Below are 15,115 nucleotides of genomic sequence, written 5' to 3' on the forward strand. Positions count from 1 at the left end.
TGTGATTTGTCAACTGGTAAGCTAAAAATATTTTGCTATTTTAAAAATATATTTTTATAATTTCCCTAAAAAAGAATGAAGTCATTATCATTTAACATTTCTTAACGGTTTTCTTCAATTCTTTAGCTATCAAAAAGCTAATATTCTTAAGATGTGGCAAAAACCATCTATATTTAGCTTGAAACTAGCCAATAAATGTAAGCTATATGGCAAGTGACTAGTTACTAGCTAGACCTAGCTAGAAAAGAGCTCGGTAGTCAGAACTGGGCGTAAACAAAACAAGTTAACAGCACGAATTTCACTGTTAACGGTCCCCCGTTAGAGATGGCAAAACATGGATGATGCTCTGCCCAACATCGCCAGTGCCGATGTTTTGAAATCATCGATGAGATTTGGCATCGATGTCCACCTCTAATATAGCATTTTTAATATAGCCATATAGCACCGATTTTCCATGTCCGATTTTTAGGTGAGTGCCCGCGGGAGCCAAGCAAATGTTCGGGCTCGTTACGGTTTAGTGAAGGAGCAATCCGTACGCACGGTGCGGCAAGAATACCAAACAATCCGCCACTCCGGCGGCGGCGAGCGCCATTTATGCCCACCTCTCCCCCAAAGACTACGCAGTTTAATTGGTATAACCATTGGTAATCCTGTCCAGGCGACAAGCGGTTGTGGACTGGCCAACATGGAGGACCTGTGCAAGCCGCCGCTAGCCGTTCCCGTCGAGGAGCCCTTGCCAAATGCCAATGCCAATGCAAATGCAAATGGCAAAGGAAGTGGAGGTGGAGGTGGAGGTGGCCAAATGCACTTGAAGACGATCCAGCTGCCCAAAGAGGAGGAGCTCCTCGGCTCGGTGACCACGCACAATTGCCCGGGAACGCGGGCCAGTGCCCGGGTCATCCAGAAGATGAAGCAGGACCAGACGCGACCGATGACACCGCCGCCCAGCGAGCGGGAGGTGAGCAAAAAGGAGGAGAAGGCCGCCCAGAAGACGCCCAGCCAGCTGAAGACGGGCAGTGGGAAGACCACCTGGACGAACGTGGAGCGCAACTGCTTCTTTGACGCCCTCAACGAATTCGGCAAGGACTTCGAGGCGGTGGCCAACTGCATCAATGCCAAGCTGAAGCGCCGCAACGCCAGCAGCGACTACAGCTTCAAGACCAAGGACCAGGTGCGCCAGCACTACTACCAGACCTACCACAAGATCTGCAAGTATGTGCGCTACTCGGAAGGTAAGCCAGCTCCTCCAGGATTCTTCTAGTCGCCCCCAAACCATCAAGCTTTCGTAAATTGGGTCAACAAATCAAAAAGTTCTGAAAGGGAAACATGCAAAAAAAAAAGCATTCGCAGAGGTTCTCCTATCAATAATGATCCAAAACTTGCCATATATGTAACTTTCAAATGAATGAACTTATTAAAGTTATATTGGTTTTGAAATGAAAGTTGTTAATATGGATAATCAAGGTAAATTCTAAGAATTAATTAAATACACAACTAATACCCTGCTTCCTTGTTAAATGCCTTTGCCTTTTAAATGGTTTTTAATAGGTGATTGACTATAAAACCCATGATATTAATGGAACAAATACAACTTTAGATCGCATTACTGATGATTTGTGTACTTTTCAGAGCTGAAAAAGCCCGCCCAGGAGTTGTACACGCTGATCAACTACGGCGAGATGCGGCGCAAGCTGCAGTTCCTCACCGAGAAGCACTTCATGAAGCTGAAGCAGCTGGTTTACCAGGGCCAGATCACGGTGCGCTGCAAGGGCAAGAACATCCGCATCAAGACGCCGTCGTGCAAGGCGCTCCGACGCCTCAATCAGCTGGATGGTGAGTCTAAGGTCTAGGGTCTCCCCAAAATATCATTGTCTAATGACAACTGGTGGCCAATCATGAACAGATTCCCTTGAGGACATACGGCTGCCCAGCAAAGTGGAGGTGCTGGTGACGCCCGCCAACATGGAGGCCTTCGGTCGGGTGCAGTCGCTGGCCCAGAATCCGCGCGGCAGGATCATAGTGCCGCTGCACAAGAAGCTGATCGGCCTGATCAAGACGTTCGAGTTCAAGTGGCGCAGCGCCGACCAGCGACTGCACGAGGAGAAGGCCGTCTTCACCACCGTCGCCGCTGCCGCCGCCGCCGCCAATAACAACAACGAACCAGAGCCGCCGCCGACGACGACGACGACGACTACCAGTGCCGCCTCGCTGGACCCATCGCTGTGCTTCCAGCCGCGGCCGGGAGTGGCCATCCACCGACCGCTGCTCAGCATCACCGCCTATCTGAGCAGCATCAACATCTGTCTGGGCGCCTACGAGGAGCGCATGGGCTTCAAGGTGCGCAGCGAGACGCTGGGCAGCCAGCCGTTCATTCCGTCGGCGGCCAGCAAGCGACCCCGCACGGAGAGCGGCTCCGAGAAGCGTTCGCCGGAGGCCAAGAAGTCCAAGTCGGGCGCCAGTCCGCCGCTGGAGAAGAGTCTGGACGATGCGCTGCCCTTGGAGGGCAACCTGTTGAAGCTGGAGAGCAGCAGCGGCGATGAGTTGGGCGAGGAGATTCACGAGTTTCTCGGCGACATTGTGGAGGCCACGATTCAGACGGTTCAGACGGCTCTTGCCCCCGTGCCCGCCGATGACCAGCAGCCCGAAACGTTGGCTGATCCGGCTGCACCGACAGTGGCCAGCGAGCCGGCGCCACCGGCACCTGCCACCCCAGCAGCTGGTCCGCCGGCCGCGCGCTCCAAGCGCAAAGAAGCCAAAGAGGCGGCGGCCGCGGCCACGGCGCGCAACTTTAAGCCGCTGCTCAGCGACGAGATACTCAAGCGCATACGCAAGGGCTGGACGGAGGCCAATGCGGCGGACATCACCATTGGCGACCTGTACGTGGTCTTTGGCCAGGACTCCAAGCTGGAGCTGGAGTACTTCTGGTGCGAGACGGAGAGCAGTTCGCTGGCCGTGGCAGCCAGCAGCACCTCCTCCACCTCGTCGTCGGTGGCCACGCAAACGGGCAACAGCCAGGCGAGCAGTGTGTCTTCCAACTCCAACTCCTCCTCCGTCGTGGCCGCCGTCTCGTTGCCGTACAATCCCAACGACTGTGATAGCGTGGAGCGCGTGAGGGCCGTCACCACATCGTCGGTGGGCAACAAGCTGAAGCACCTGCTGCTGGTCGCCAATCTCAGCGAGCGCGTGCGCAAGCGGCAGTGCACCTGCGGCCACACCTGCGACCGCAAGCGGGACCTGACGAGCAAGGCGCAGCAGCTGGCGGAGGCGGCGGCCGCCGGTGGCGTCATGGAGGGCACCTTCCGCACCCCGATGCTGCCGGTGCGGCGGCCCATAGCCAACATCATCGATCCCGTGCGCCAGCTCTCAGCGGTGAGTACTGCCCGCTATGGATTAAGGGGGTGTTCTGGTCGAGAAGCCCAAATTTTAGGCATTTTTTTTTTTTTGAGAGTTAGATAAAGAATTGAAAAATATGCACAGGTTTTTTTAATGGTTTTTATTGGCATTTTAGGAATACAAAAAAATATTAAATATTATTTAAATATTTGCCGAGATATGTGGATCGGGGTATTAAAATCGCTGCGTCCTGGTTGACCGCATTACAACCCTTGTAGAGATCGGAAAGCAAAATCTATATAAGTAAAGAGACCCACATTAAAAAAATAATAATTTAAATTAACAACAACAAATTTTTGTTTTTTTTACCAAGATCGAAAACCTTTTAGAATTTTTTAAAAATACTTATAGTCAAAAATTTTTCAAGTCCCAGGCAGACGCGATAAAGAGTAGTATAAACAAGATATATACCAAATTTCGAAGGAATCAGTTCAGTAGAACTTGAAATATCATATCAACCTTCTCAAAAAAAAAAAAAAATAGTTTCGAGAAAAACGCATTGAAGATTAGGAAACATTTATAATGGCTCGGACGCCACGTCCAATTCGAATTTTGAAAAATCCTTTTAAGATCAAAACTTTCAAAATATGAAAAAAAAAAAAATCGTTTCTTTTCTTTAAATTTCTATACCAGAATACCCCCTTAAATCCCTCAACTCAATCACTAATCCCCAAATCTATACGCTCAGCTCACGCGCCAGAAGATGAGTCGCCAGGTGCTGGTGCAGCGTCGCCTCCTGCCCCCCGCCTCCATGGGCGGTCGTCCGTACGATCTGCTGAGTGTGCGCCAGCTCCACAGCGGCCTCTTCGAGCCCATCGAGCGCCTGGGCGACGGCGGCGGCGGCGTCGGCAGTGCCAGTGGCCTCGGCTCATCCGCATCCGATGCCAGCGGCAGTGTGGTGATGCCCCCGCAGTACCACCAGCAGCAGGTGCACCCGCAGGCGATGCAGCAGCTCCTCGACGAGGGATCCGCCCAGGGCGGCGCACGGGACATGCCCAATCTGGACTTCTGTGTGGCCACCAGCACCACCGGCGGTAGCGGCGGCGGCGGCGGCGGCAGCAGTTCCCTGACCGAGGCGGTCCAGGATGAGAGCACAAGTAGGAAGATCTTTGTCTAAGAATGGTTTCGGTTTTGCCTTTGAGTTCACATCATCAATCGAATTAAGCACTTGTCTGGGCAAAGCCTACATTAAATGCACTTCTGTATTGCATACCATTATTTTGTTTGGTTTTTGTTCACTTTTTAACATATTTACAACCATGTAGATGCTTAGGAGCCAAGCTTTGAATCATTTATCATAATATTTCGCTAGTAAAATATTATCTTTTCCCTGGCAGCACACAATTTAAATGTTTTTTATATGGCATTTAATTATTGATTTAGTTTTTCATCAATTAAATGCTTAATCATTTATATTATTTTTTCGCATTGCAATGTTATCTTATTCCTGGCAGCACAAAATTACTTCAATCAATCAGATTAATATTTTGCCAGCATTATTTTGTTTATCATTAAATGAATTTTTCTTTAGTACATTAGAATTATTTATAATATTTTTTTCTGGTAGAACACAATTTCTTCACATCATTTGAAAACATATAACGAATTCATGTTTTTATCTTCTGTCTTTCATTAAATGCAATTATATTGTTTGTTTATTCATATTTAAACATTTTTACATTTAATTTAGTTAGATATTTGGAATATTAAACCTTTAATTTCACTATTACAATGTTTATAAATCATTCAGCAACAAGAAACGAATTCGTGCTTTTAATATTTGTCTTTCATTGAATTAATTTATTTTGTTAAATACAATTTTTCTGTTTCTTTATCTTTAAACTTATTAACATTTAAATTAGTTGACTATTTAGAATATAAATCTTTTAATTTCACTATTAAAATGTGATCCTTTCCCTGGCAGCGCAAAACTTCTTCCACGGCAACGTGAGCCCGATGCACTTGCTCAGGGATTCCACTTCCAATGCGCGCTGGCTGGAGGACAACATCAATGACTTCTCGTTGACTTCGCTGCTGGGGCATCTGGACGAGATCGATGCCACCCGGGACATACTGGTAAGGCAGCCCTTGTTTTGGCCACTCCTGCTCGATGATGAAGAAATGGTGTTCACTTCTTCTCCCTCTCGCCCCCCAAAAGGATCCCTCGTCGAGCATGTCGGTGATCAGCGAGAGCAGCGTGGACTTCCGGCACAAGTTCCAGGAGATCGCCGCCCTGCTGCAGCAGCAGGAGAAGGATTAGCAGTGGCGAGGAGTCTGCCTCGTTTGTTCACACAGATCCGGAGATCCCTGAGAGGACGGGGCTATCAGCTATCTACTATCAGCTATCAGTTATCAGCTATCAAGTCTCATGTCCCATGTCTCAGTCTCATTTTTATTTAACTCACTGATATTATTGATCATCCCACATGTTATATGGATTAAGATCTGTTTTTACGCGACTCCTTGTGATCTATTCTCATTTTATGTCTGCCAAGTATTAGCAAGCACTCACATTGTCTAAACATATATATATATATTGATATTTATTTATGCATTAACTTTATGTGTATCCACGCGATAGAACGCGAAGGCAACTGCAACTGCAACTGCAACTGCAACTCCCATTTTAATTAATTCTCAGCCCCTATGTTTGTCCATTCGCTCGCACACTCGTTCCGCACTCCTCTAATTGGTTTCTCAGCATGTAAGATCGGTTCAGCATAGTTATTAAGCATGGGAAACACCAATCCCAATCGAAACTTCCAGTTGTATGATAGAGATTCTCCGCATGAGAGGCAACCAAAATCCCGAAACAAGACTCGAAAGTTTTACAAGTCGGGGAAATGTTTTTCCCTTCCACGGCCCCGCCCCTTGTTAATATATATAATATATATACAATACATAATTAAGTTGAGAGCAGAGGAACAACATTTAATCCTAGAGCGTATTTTGTGACAGTAACACTCAAAACTTGTTATTATACAAAGGCAAATACCGAAAATAAAAGCAAACTAAACTAAAAACTTGACTTTTTATTCTCTCTTTTCTATGGTTTAATGAAGCAAGGGGAATTCAAATAATTGTTGGTGACTTTTAAATGGACGGGGAATAATTAAAAGAAATTAAATAATTTAACATATAACATACTGTTTTTTGGTGTCGCATTTTAAAAATATAAACTAAATAATAATTTTCTATATGAAGAGATATTCAAATATACACAAAATTAAATACTAAATTATTTATGCTTTAGAGAAGCAAGTGAATTTCGTTTACTTCTTGGTTATTTTACTTTAAAAGTGACTTAAGTGAACTGGGAATAATCCAAAATAATTAATTCTTATTGAAAATTAAGAACAAACATTAAGCATCTACAGTTTTTCAGCAAGCAACCAGCTTTTTGGTGTCGAATATTAAACATAGTTATAACAAATTAAAAAGTAACTATGACCTAATAACTATTCTGTTTATGAAGAAGTATAGAGATATATACTGAACTAAGAACTAAGAATATTTATGGTTTAAATAAGGAAGGGGAATTCGATTGTTGGTTATTTGACTGTAAAACAGACTATTAAATGGACAGGGAATAATCCAAAAGAAATTAAATAATAATATAATCCTCTGTGTTTCAGTAAGATGCAACTAATAAAGTAACTATTAACTAATTAACCATTCTGCATATAAGGAGATGTACGAGGTAAAGTCTAGGTCTAAGGATCAGGTCTCTTCGTGGCTGTCCAGATGCATGTTCAGATCGTCCTTCTTCCGCTTCCTGCCCTCCTTGTGCGACTGCAGGTGGATGCCGAGGGAGACCTGCCGCTTGAAGGACTTACCGCACTCGTCGCAGCCGAACGGCCGATCGCTGCTGTGGACCAGCATGTGGCGGTTCAGCTCGGAGCGACTGCCGAAGCTGCGCTTCTGGCACACCTGGCAGTGGTGGGGCTTCTCCTGGCTGTGGCACCGCTTGTGGGCAATCAGGTTGCTCGAGTACCGGAAACTGCGGCCGCAGATGTCGCAGCCGTGCGGCTTCTCGCCCGTGTGGGTGAGCATGTGCTTCTTGTAGCCGGACTTTTGGGTCAGCCGCTTGCCACAGAGGCTGCACTCGAACGGCTTGATGCCGCTGTGGATCAGCAAATGGGTGCGCAGCGAGGAGGCCTGCCGGTAGACCTTGGAGCAGGTGGGGCACCTGTTCGGATTGTTCGCATTGTGCAGCGTTACATGGCCGTCGTGGGCGTTGCGCGTCTTGAAGGACTTGCCGCATATCTTGCAGGCGTACGGCGTGGCCGTGCCATGCAGCTGCATGTGGTACTTGAACGAGTTGTTGGTGCTCAGTTGCTTGCCGCAAATCTTAAAAAACACAAGAGTTAACCACCTTTTATGGTCACATCTGTTTAGCCAACCAACCTGACACTGCAGCGAGGGATTATGGGGTTTCCCTTGCCGGCTCCTGCTGGCCAAAAGCTTCTGCATCGCCAGTGGTTGCTCCTCTGGCTCCTCCACAATCTGGTAGAGATCGTCGCCAGCTTTGGCCTGCAACTGGGACTCTTGAGGGCTGTTTTCTTGTCCATTGTTAAACGGACCATGGAGTTTTACATGGTTCTTGAAATTCCGGTTGCTGCTCAGTTGCTTGCCACAGACCTTCGATTAGGAAAACACAATTAAAAAGCTTTCTTAATACTCCTCATGCAGCCAACCCACCGGACACTGTAGCGCGGGATTAGGACAGTTCGCTCGCTTTCCGTTGGTGGCTAACGCCTTCACTACAGATTGCACCGGCTCATCCACAATTTCATAGAGATCTTCACCAGCTTTGGCCTGCAAAAGGGGCTCTATTTGGAGGGTTTCTCCAACGCTTTGCGGGCAATGGAGCCTTAAATGGGACTTGAAGGTTCTGTTGCTGCTTAGCTGCTTGCGACCGACCTGCAGAAAATGTAGATACCATTAATATCTGTTGGTAATTCTCGATTTAGTCAAACCCACCGCACACTTAAGCAAGGGATTGGGAGTTTTAGCTGGCTGAACTTCCTTGGTTTTGCCTCCCAGTCGCAGCACTTCAATGGTGTGATGCTGCTCCATCTCTGCGATTGCCTCCTGGGCCTCCAACTCCAGATCCAGCCTCTCTTCCTGCAGAATAAGCTCCATCTCCTGATCTGCCTCCAAGTTCAGGTGTTCCTCCTCGTTTGGGCTAGATTCCTCTTGATTTTTCAGCTCCTGCTGGGGATCGTCTGCCATTTCCTGGTCATCTAGGTCAAAGATAAGGTCCTCGTTGATTTGAGGCGACTTCCCAGCCTTGGTATTCGGTTCATTGTTTCTTTGGTTGCGGCAAAACTCCAAATGACTTTGTCTTAGAAGTTTGTCCATCTGGTGGACCCTCCGCTTGAAATCCACCGCCAGCCATAATGTTTCCACGCATCTCGGGCAAATGTGGTGGGGCAGGAAGAGCTCCGTCTCCAAGACCTCCAGGCCGGTGCAGAACTTCAATATGTTGGCCAAAGTTGTTAGTCTTCCGGAAACCAAATTATCAAGTGGCTTGAAAAGGGGCAAACAGAGTGGTGATGAAATGTGGCAAACGCGGCACAGGGCGTCCATTGGGGATTGGGGACGACTTGGCAAGGGACTGCCCAGCAGCTCCATCGAGTCATCCAGCGACATGGCTGCCCTTGGTAAGACTGCCATCAAAATAAAACTGATTTAAGCGTCTTAATTTGCCAGCTTATTTTGTTGTGGTTGTTTGCTTGCAGCTAATTGGCAACCAGTGTTGTCAAATGGTTTCGGCACTCAGCTGACGGACCAGTGTTGGTAGGTACAAAAGCCCAAGTCAACCACAGCAGCTTAAAAAAAGCTACATTTGTACGCAGTTCATGACAAATTAAATATCACTGAGATAGTGGTCAATACAGGAAAAAATGTTTTTACTAGGAAAATATCGACATTCTTTACATATACATTTTTTTTGAGCAGCCCGCAAAACTTGTTTAAAATTTATTGTGCACAGTCTGCATAAAAGCAATTGTTTTAACGAAAGGTCACAAGACTCAACAATATACAAAAGAAAACAGCCAAATTTGGCTTGCAAAACTGCAATTCATAGCTGGCGCGCACCACGTGCTAAATGTACTAACGCCTTCTGAAGACAGCCAAGCCAAAAAAACCCTAACGCCATCACCGTGCCGGTGCGAGGTCGAAATTTTTATTGGAAATTTTGTAAGAAAAAAGTCGCGGCGAGCGGGCAGGACTCGTAACCAGCGCAAGGACACGAAATCGGGAAGGGAAGGGAAGCATGACCATGGCACCGGCCACCGTCCTCCAGATGCTGCGCAGCCTGAGCACGCCGCACATTCTCACCCGAATCCACCAGCACCGCGCATTGGGTAATCACCACCATAACCAGCTCCACCGTGCTGCATCGCGGCTATCCCACTCCACATCGCTGCCAGTGGCTCCTCCGTCGCTGTCCCCGATCCTGCACACTGCCCGCGGCTACAGCAGCAGCAGCACGGCCAGTAAGTGATCCGCTCCAGAAGCCCACCGAATGCCCCTCCAATCATGTGTTTTTTTCCCTTCGACAGAACAGGAAACTGGGGGAGCCACCGAAGGACCCGCCGCAAATGCCCCGCTGCTGGCCAAACTGTTTCCCCAGACCGCTCCGGAGGTGGACAGTACCGCCGAGCAGGAGCGCCAGAAGCGCGAGGAGGAGGAGGCCAAGGAGAATGAGCGCGCCTGGAAGCGCATGAAGCTGGGGTAGGTTCTCGCCAGGACTGGGATCTGAGAGGGTGTACAATGGGTTATGCCCAAGCCATCCACCACTTCCCCCATTGCAATTACTTACCCAAAATTGAAACCCCTTCTCCGGCAGCTTCGCAATCTTTGGCGGCGGCGGCGTGGTCGCTGGCCTGTGGGCCGTCTACGAGTTCGGGAAGCCCGAGGTGGATCCCAACGGGCAGACCATCGAGGACGAGTTCACACACAAGCCGCTGGTGCAGCAGTATGTGCAGCGCATGTGGAAGAGCATCCACTACTACCAGCGCATGATCCAGGAGCCGTCGCGGGCCAAGCTGCTGCCCGATCCGCTCAAGCCGCCGTATGTGCAGCCGCGCTACACGCTCGTCCTGGAGATGAAGGATGTGCTGGTGCACCCGGACTGGACGTACCAGACCGGCTGGCGCTTCAAGAAGCGCCCGGGCGTCGATCACTTTCTGGCCGAGTGCGCCAAGGAGTTCGAGATCGTTGTCTTCACTGCCGAACAGGGCATGACCGTGTTCCCCATTCTGGACGCCCTGGATCCCAACGGGTACATCATGTACCGCCTGGTCAGGGATGCCACGCACTTTGTGGACGGGCATCATGTGAAGAACCTGGACAACCTGAATCGCGACTTGAAGAAGGTTCCATTACGCCGCTATCCCCCGTTTTGCATTGAAATCTCTAACTGAACTGAGTTTGTTTTAGGTGATTGTCATTGACTGGGATGCGAATGCCACCAAAATGCATCCGGACAACACATTCGGTCTGGCCCGCTGGCATGGCAACGACGACGATGGCCAACTGCTGGACCTCATTGCCTTCCTGAAAAGTGAGTTTCTCCGTTTCTCCATCTATAAGCAAACAATAATGAAAATTTACTCCGTAGTCATTGCCCAGAACAATGTGGACGATGTGCGCGAGGTGCTCCACTACTACCGCCAGTTCGACGATCCCATCAACCAGTTCCGGAACAATCAGCGCAAGTTGGCCGAGCAAATGCAGGAGGCGGAGCGCATCGAGCAGTCGAAGACCAAGCCCATGGTCAAGCAGTGGTCGCGCAACATTCTAGGGCGCTAGGAGGCTGGCCAAACCGCACAACCCGTTCCATATCCATACCTTAACCTTCCGCCTGCCGCCAAGGCCACGTCCAGCCCAGAAACCAGAAACCGCAAATCGCAAATCGGGATTGGCAACGATCACTCACCCTCGGAACAGCACACTGGCCATATATTTTTTGTCGATCAAGGAGCAGGAGTAGCAGGGTGGCAGGATTGGAAGGCACGCTCCTTTTATTACCTTCTTGGGTTACGATAAGGCGAATGTTTTTGTTTAAATAAATAACTAAACTTGCTTGTTTTTGTTGTTTGGCAATGTAACCATAATAATATTATTATAAACGGATGACCTTAAAGCGAAACCAAAAACAAAATATACAAACCCATATGTTTTATTACAAAAGTGGAGGGCGAATTTGAAAAGTATTTTATGCGCTATCTTATCAAAGAGACTGGATAAGAGCACACATTATCGTTAGTGGCTTCACCAAAATAAGTTTCTTTAAATTCCATGTACATAGATGAGGAAAATATTTAACGGACAAAACTATAATATTCTCCTGTTGCTTTAAAAAATTAAAATTAATTATAAGAACTTTTATCTAAAATGCAGTTGAAGCCATGCATAATAAATCAGAGACCATAATAATTGTTATTAATTTGATTGCAAACAAATTAGAGTTTAATAATTATTGTTTTGAGTAATATTTTATTGTTCAAAAACTAATTATTACTTGAAAAAACTGACTCCAAAAATAATTGTTATTTGAGTGATTAAATAATACTCAATTAAAAATTATTAAATTGTGATTTTGTATTATTTCACATGTAATGTTAAGTGTCCTTGTAATATATAAATTATATTTACTAATAAAATAATAAATATAATAAATCTTTATACACCCCGCTAGATTAAAAACAGACTGTTTTGTGCGGGTAAAAAAATACATGTACATGGTACAATGTCATTAGCGTTTAATCGATTCCTAACAGCTCCAAGTAATCATAAATGTAGATGTAAAAACCTTAGGCTAGTCTTAGACCCTAGAGCCGCACCCTCCGCCCGGCAGACGCCGCTCAGAGCACCACCACCACTTTGGAGGTGGACACCGGCTGCTCAGGTACTTCGGTCAGGTGGTGGCCAGTCGCTGCTCCGCCGCCGGCTGCTCCGGTTGGAGCGGCGCGCCGGCGATGATCGATGCCGCTGGCGGTGGAGGTGGCCATCACTGGCGTCTCCTTGTTGTGGACCCGCAGGTGGCTGTTCAGACGCTTCTTGGTGGGAAAGGCCTTCAGGCAGACGTCGCACTTGAACGGCTTTTCGCCGGAATGCAGGCGGACGTGGGCATTGAGGTTGCTGGTGAAGGTGAAGGCCCGGCCGCAGATGTGGCACTTGTGCGGCTTGGCGCCGGAGTGGACCAGCATGTGCTTCTTGTAGCCCGACTTCTGGGACAGGCCCACGCCGCAGATCTCGCAGGTGAAGGCCTTCTCGCCGGTGTGGCTGATCTTGTGCTGGCGCAGCGAGGACGAATCGTAGTACGCCTTGTCGCACAGGTCGCAGGCGTAGGGTCGCTCGCCCGTGTGCGTCAGCTTGTGGCGCCGCAGGTGATCGTAGGCCGCATAGCCCCGCCCGCACTGATCGCAATTGTAGGGCTTCTCCTCCGCGTGCGTGCGCTTGTGCGCCGCCAGACTGGAGGTGGTGCGGTAGAAGCGGGCGCAGACGTTGCACTGGTGCGGCTTGACGTTGGTGTGGGTCAGCATGTGCTCCTTGTAGTTGCGCAGGTGCTTCAGCCGCTTGCCGCACTCCCCGCACTCGTAGTGCTTCTCGTCCACGTGGGAGCGCATGTGCTGGTTGAGGCGGCACTGCTGGCGGAACGCCTTCTGGCACACGGTGCACACGTGCGGCAGGGCATCGCCGGCGGTCAGTTGCGTGGAGTCCAGCGACTCCTCCAGGAAGTCCTCCTCCTCGCAGACATCCTCCGTTTCGGCCAGCTGTGGTGGTGGGCAATCAAATGCTTGGATTGCTTGTCAATACTACCAACTCGAACACTTACCAAATGCTCCTCGCGCTCGTCCTCGTCCAGTTCGAGAGCCTCCTCGCCGATCACCTCGTCCATGGCTCCCTCCGCCGGTATCACAATCAGCTGGCCCTCGATTATCTCGCCGTGTGCGCCTGACTCGTCCATCACCTCGATCTCGTCCTCCTCGGTGACAATCGTTTCGTATTCGTCCTTAATCGTCACGTACTCCACCTCGGCGGGCTGGAACTCGTGCACACTCTCCATGGTGATGTGCTCCTCCTGGTTGCCCACCAGCGTGTGCTGGTGGTTCTCCTCCTCCGTCAGCTCCTCCTCCTGTTCGGCCACTTCCTCGATGACGAACTCTTCGTCGTCCTCGTGGTTCGAGTGCGAGTGCGGATGACGTTCCGCCTCCGCGTCTTGTTCCTCCACCTGCAAGATACCAAAGTCATTATAGGTTCTTGTTATGAAATTTGTGTCTGTAACTTAAGAGGAGAGTACCCTGAAGTTGATTTCATATATTTTTAGGACAAACTAAAGAGTCGGATTATTATGCTTTTAACTAGGATTGTCTAACTGCCTAATTCAGCTGCAAAGATACCCTTTATATTGGTTTCTTACACTTTGTGGCTTCTGCTCGTTATAGCGCATCTGCATATTAATAATAAGGCTCCTTTTTTAAGGTTGTCACATATCACATTAAAAGTTGTATATATAGAACACCTATATATTGGCTTCCTACGATTCTTGGGTTCTGTTTCTTATTGAGCATATGTATATTAATATATTGATTTCCTACAGTTATGGGTTTTTGAATAAGGTTCTTTTTAAGGTTGTCACAACTGTCCCATCCTATCATAAAGTGGCTCTATAAAATAGAATGTTACAGTGCATAAGACACTTCCTGCCACTATTACCACCCCGTTGTAAGTTTAAAGACCCGTGCATACTGGGTACGTACAGTGCATGACTCCTGCTCCTCGTTGAGCATCTCGATCATGACGTATTCCTCGCTGGGATCGGCGGACTGCAGTTGTTGATGTTGCTGCTGATGCGGGTGGTGGTGCTGCTGATTCTGCTGGTGGTGGTGGTGGTGCTGCTGCTGCTGCGGCTGCTGCTGGTGGTGGCCATGCGCCTCGTCCAGTCCCAGGCGGAGCAGCTCGTCCGAATCGATCACCATGCGCTTAAAGTTGAACGCCTGCTCCAGGAGCTGCAGGCAGTTGAGGCAGATGTGCTGCGGCATGGCGGCGCCGTCCTGCGGCTCGAAGGAGAGCCCGGCGCAGTAGTGGAGCATGCTGGCCAGCGTGGTGCTGCCCTCCGGGCCCAGCTCGATCTCCTCCTGCAGCGGCTTGTGCTGCTTGCAGGCACGCGTGCATGTCCGGCAGTTGAGCACCACCACCCCGCCCGCCTTGCCACTCATCATACCGATCCTGTCCGTCTTCCTTTTCGTTTCCGGGCTTGCTTCCGTCGGATTACGCCGTGTACCACAATAAAATGAAGTTTAGCTTGCTTTTTTTGAAAATTAAAACTAAAAACTTTTTTGATGCACTGCACTAGAGGTGGCCAAACATCGACACTTGCATCAGTGTCATCGATGTCTTCAAAAACATCGGTAGTATCGATGTTTGTCAGGAATCATCGATTGATTTTCCATCTCTAACTAACGCTAAAAAATGGTCACCCGAAAAATAAAAGCTCCACTTTTTGCGCAATATTAACGATTCCACTCCATTTCTTAATTTAAAAAAAAATACTTTCTAAACAAACAAAAGTCAAGAAAATAGTAAATAATAGTAAATAAATAAATAAAATAGTTAATTTTTGACAAATCTAGCCAAAGTGAAAAGCGCTTGGGAGAATATCCAAAATAAAATATTTAACGAAAATGAACAAAGGGGAACCCCA

At 48.3% G+C, this 15,115-nt stretch overlaps 3 protein-coding genes across 3 annotated transcripts; 2 read left to right on the forward strand and 1 right to left on the reverse strand.

Annotated features, from left to right (window-relative positions):
• The first annotated feature begins 382 nt into the window (after positions 1-382).
• LOC108141088 (protein cramped) lies at positions 383-6,416 on the forward strand. The gene is made up of 7 exons (XM_017264287.2): positions 383-469; positions 659-1,232; positions 1,630-1,833; positions 1,904-3,369; positions 4,082-4,490; positions 5,318-5,469; positions 5,552-6,416. The coding sequence occupies exons 2-7, from the start codon at positions 686-688 to the stop codon at positions 5,651-5,653; spliced, it is 2,880 nt and encodes a 959-aa protein (XP_017119776.1). The 5' UTR covers positions 383-469; positions 659-685; the 3' UTR covers positions 5,654-6,416.
• On the reverse strand, positions 6,299-14,785 carry LOC108141094 (zinc finger protein 808). Its single transcript, XM_017264300.2, has 10 exons — positions 14,172-14,785; positions 13,247-13,642; positions 12,275-13,184; positions 10,861-10,991; positions 10,226-10,760; positions 9,996-10,154; positions 8,377-9,065; positions 8,095-8,316; positions 7,801-8,034; positions 6,299-7,743 (listed from the first exon to the last, which is right to left on the reverse strand). The coding sequence occupies exons 1-10, from the start codon at positions 14,631-14,633 to the stop codon at positions 7,114-7,116; spliced, it is 4,368 nt and encodes a 1,455-aa protein (XP_017119789.2). The 5' UTR covers positions 14,634-14,785; the 3' UTR covers positions 6,299-7,113.
• Positions 9,373-11,516, forward strand: LOC108141518 (mitochondrial import inner membrane translocase subunit TIM50-C). Its single transcript, XM_017264951.2, has 5 exons — positions 9,373-9,899; positions 9,966-10,137; positions 10,253-10,781; positions 10,846-10,969; positions 11,027-11,516. The coding sequence occupies exons 1-5, from the start codon at positions 9,677-9,679 to the stop codon at positions 11,215-11,217; spliced, it is 1,239 nt and encodes a 412-aa protein (XP_017120440.1). The 5' UTR covers positions 9,373-9,676; the 3' UTR covers positions 11,218-11,516.
• Positions 14,786-15,115: the final 330 nt, after the last annotated feature.

This window comes from Drosophila elegans, unplaced genomic scaffold (genome assembly GCF_018152505.1).
Source record: "Drosophila elegans isolate 14027-0461.03 unplaced genomic scaffold, ASM1815250v1 contig_149, whole genome shotgun sequence".
Taxonomy (NCBI): Eukaryota; Metazoa; Arthropoda; class Insecta; order Diptera; family Drosophilidae; genus Drosophila; species Drosophila elegans.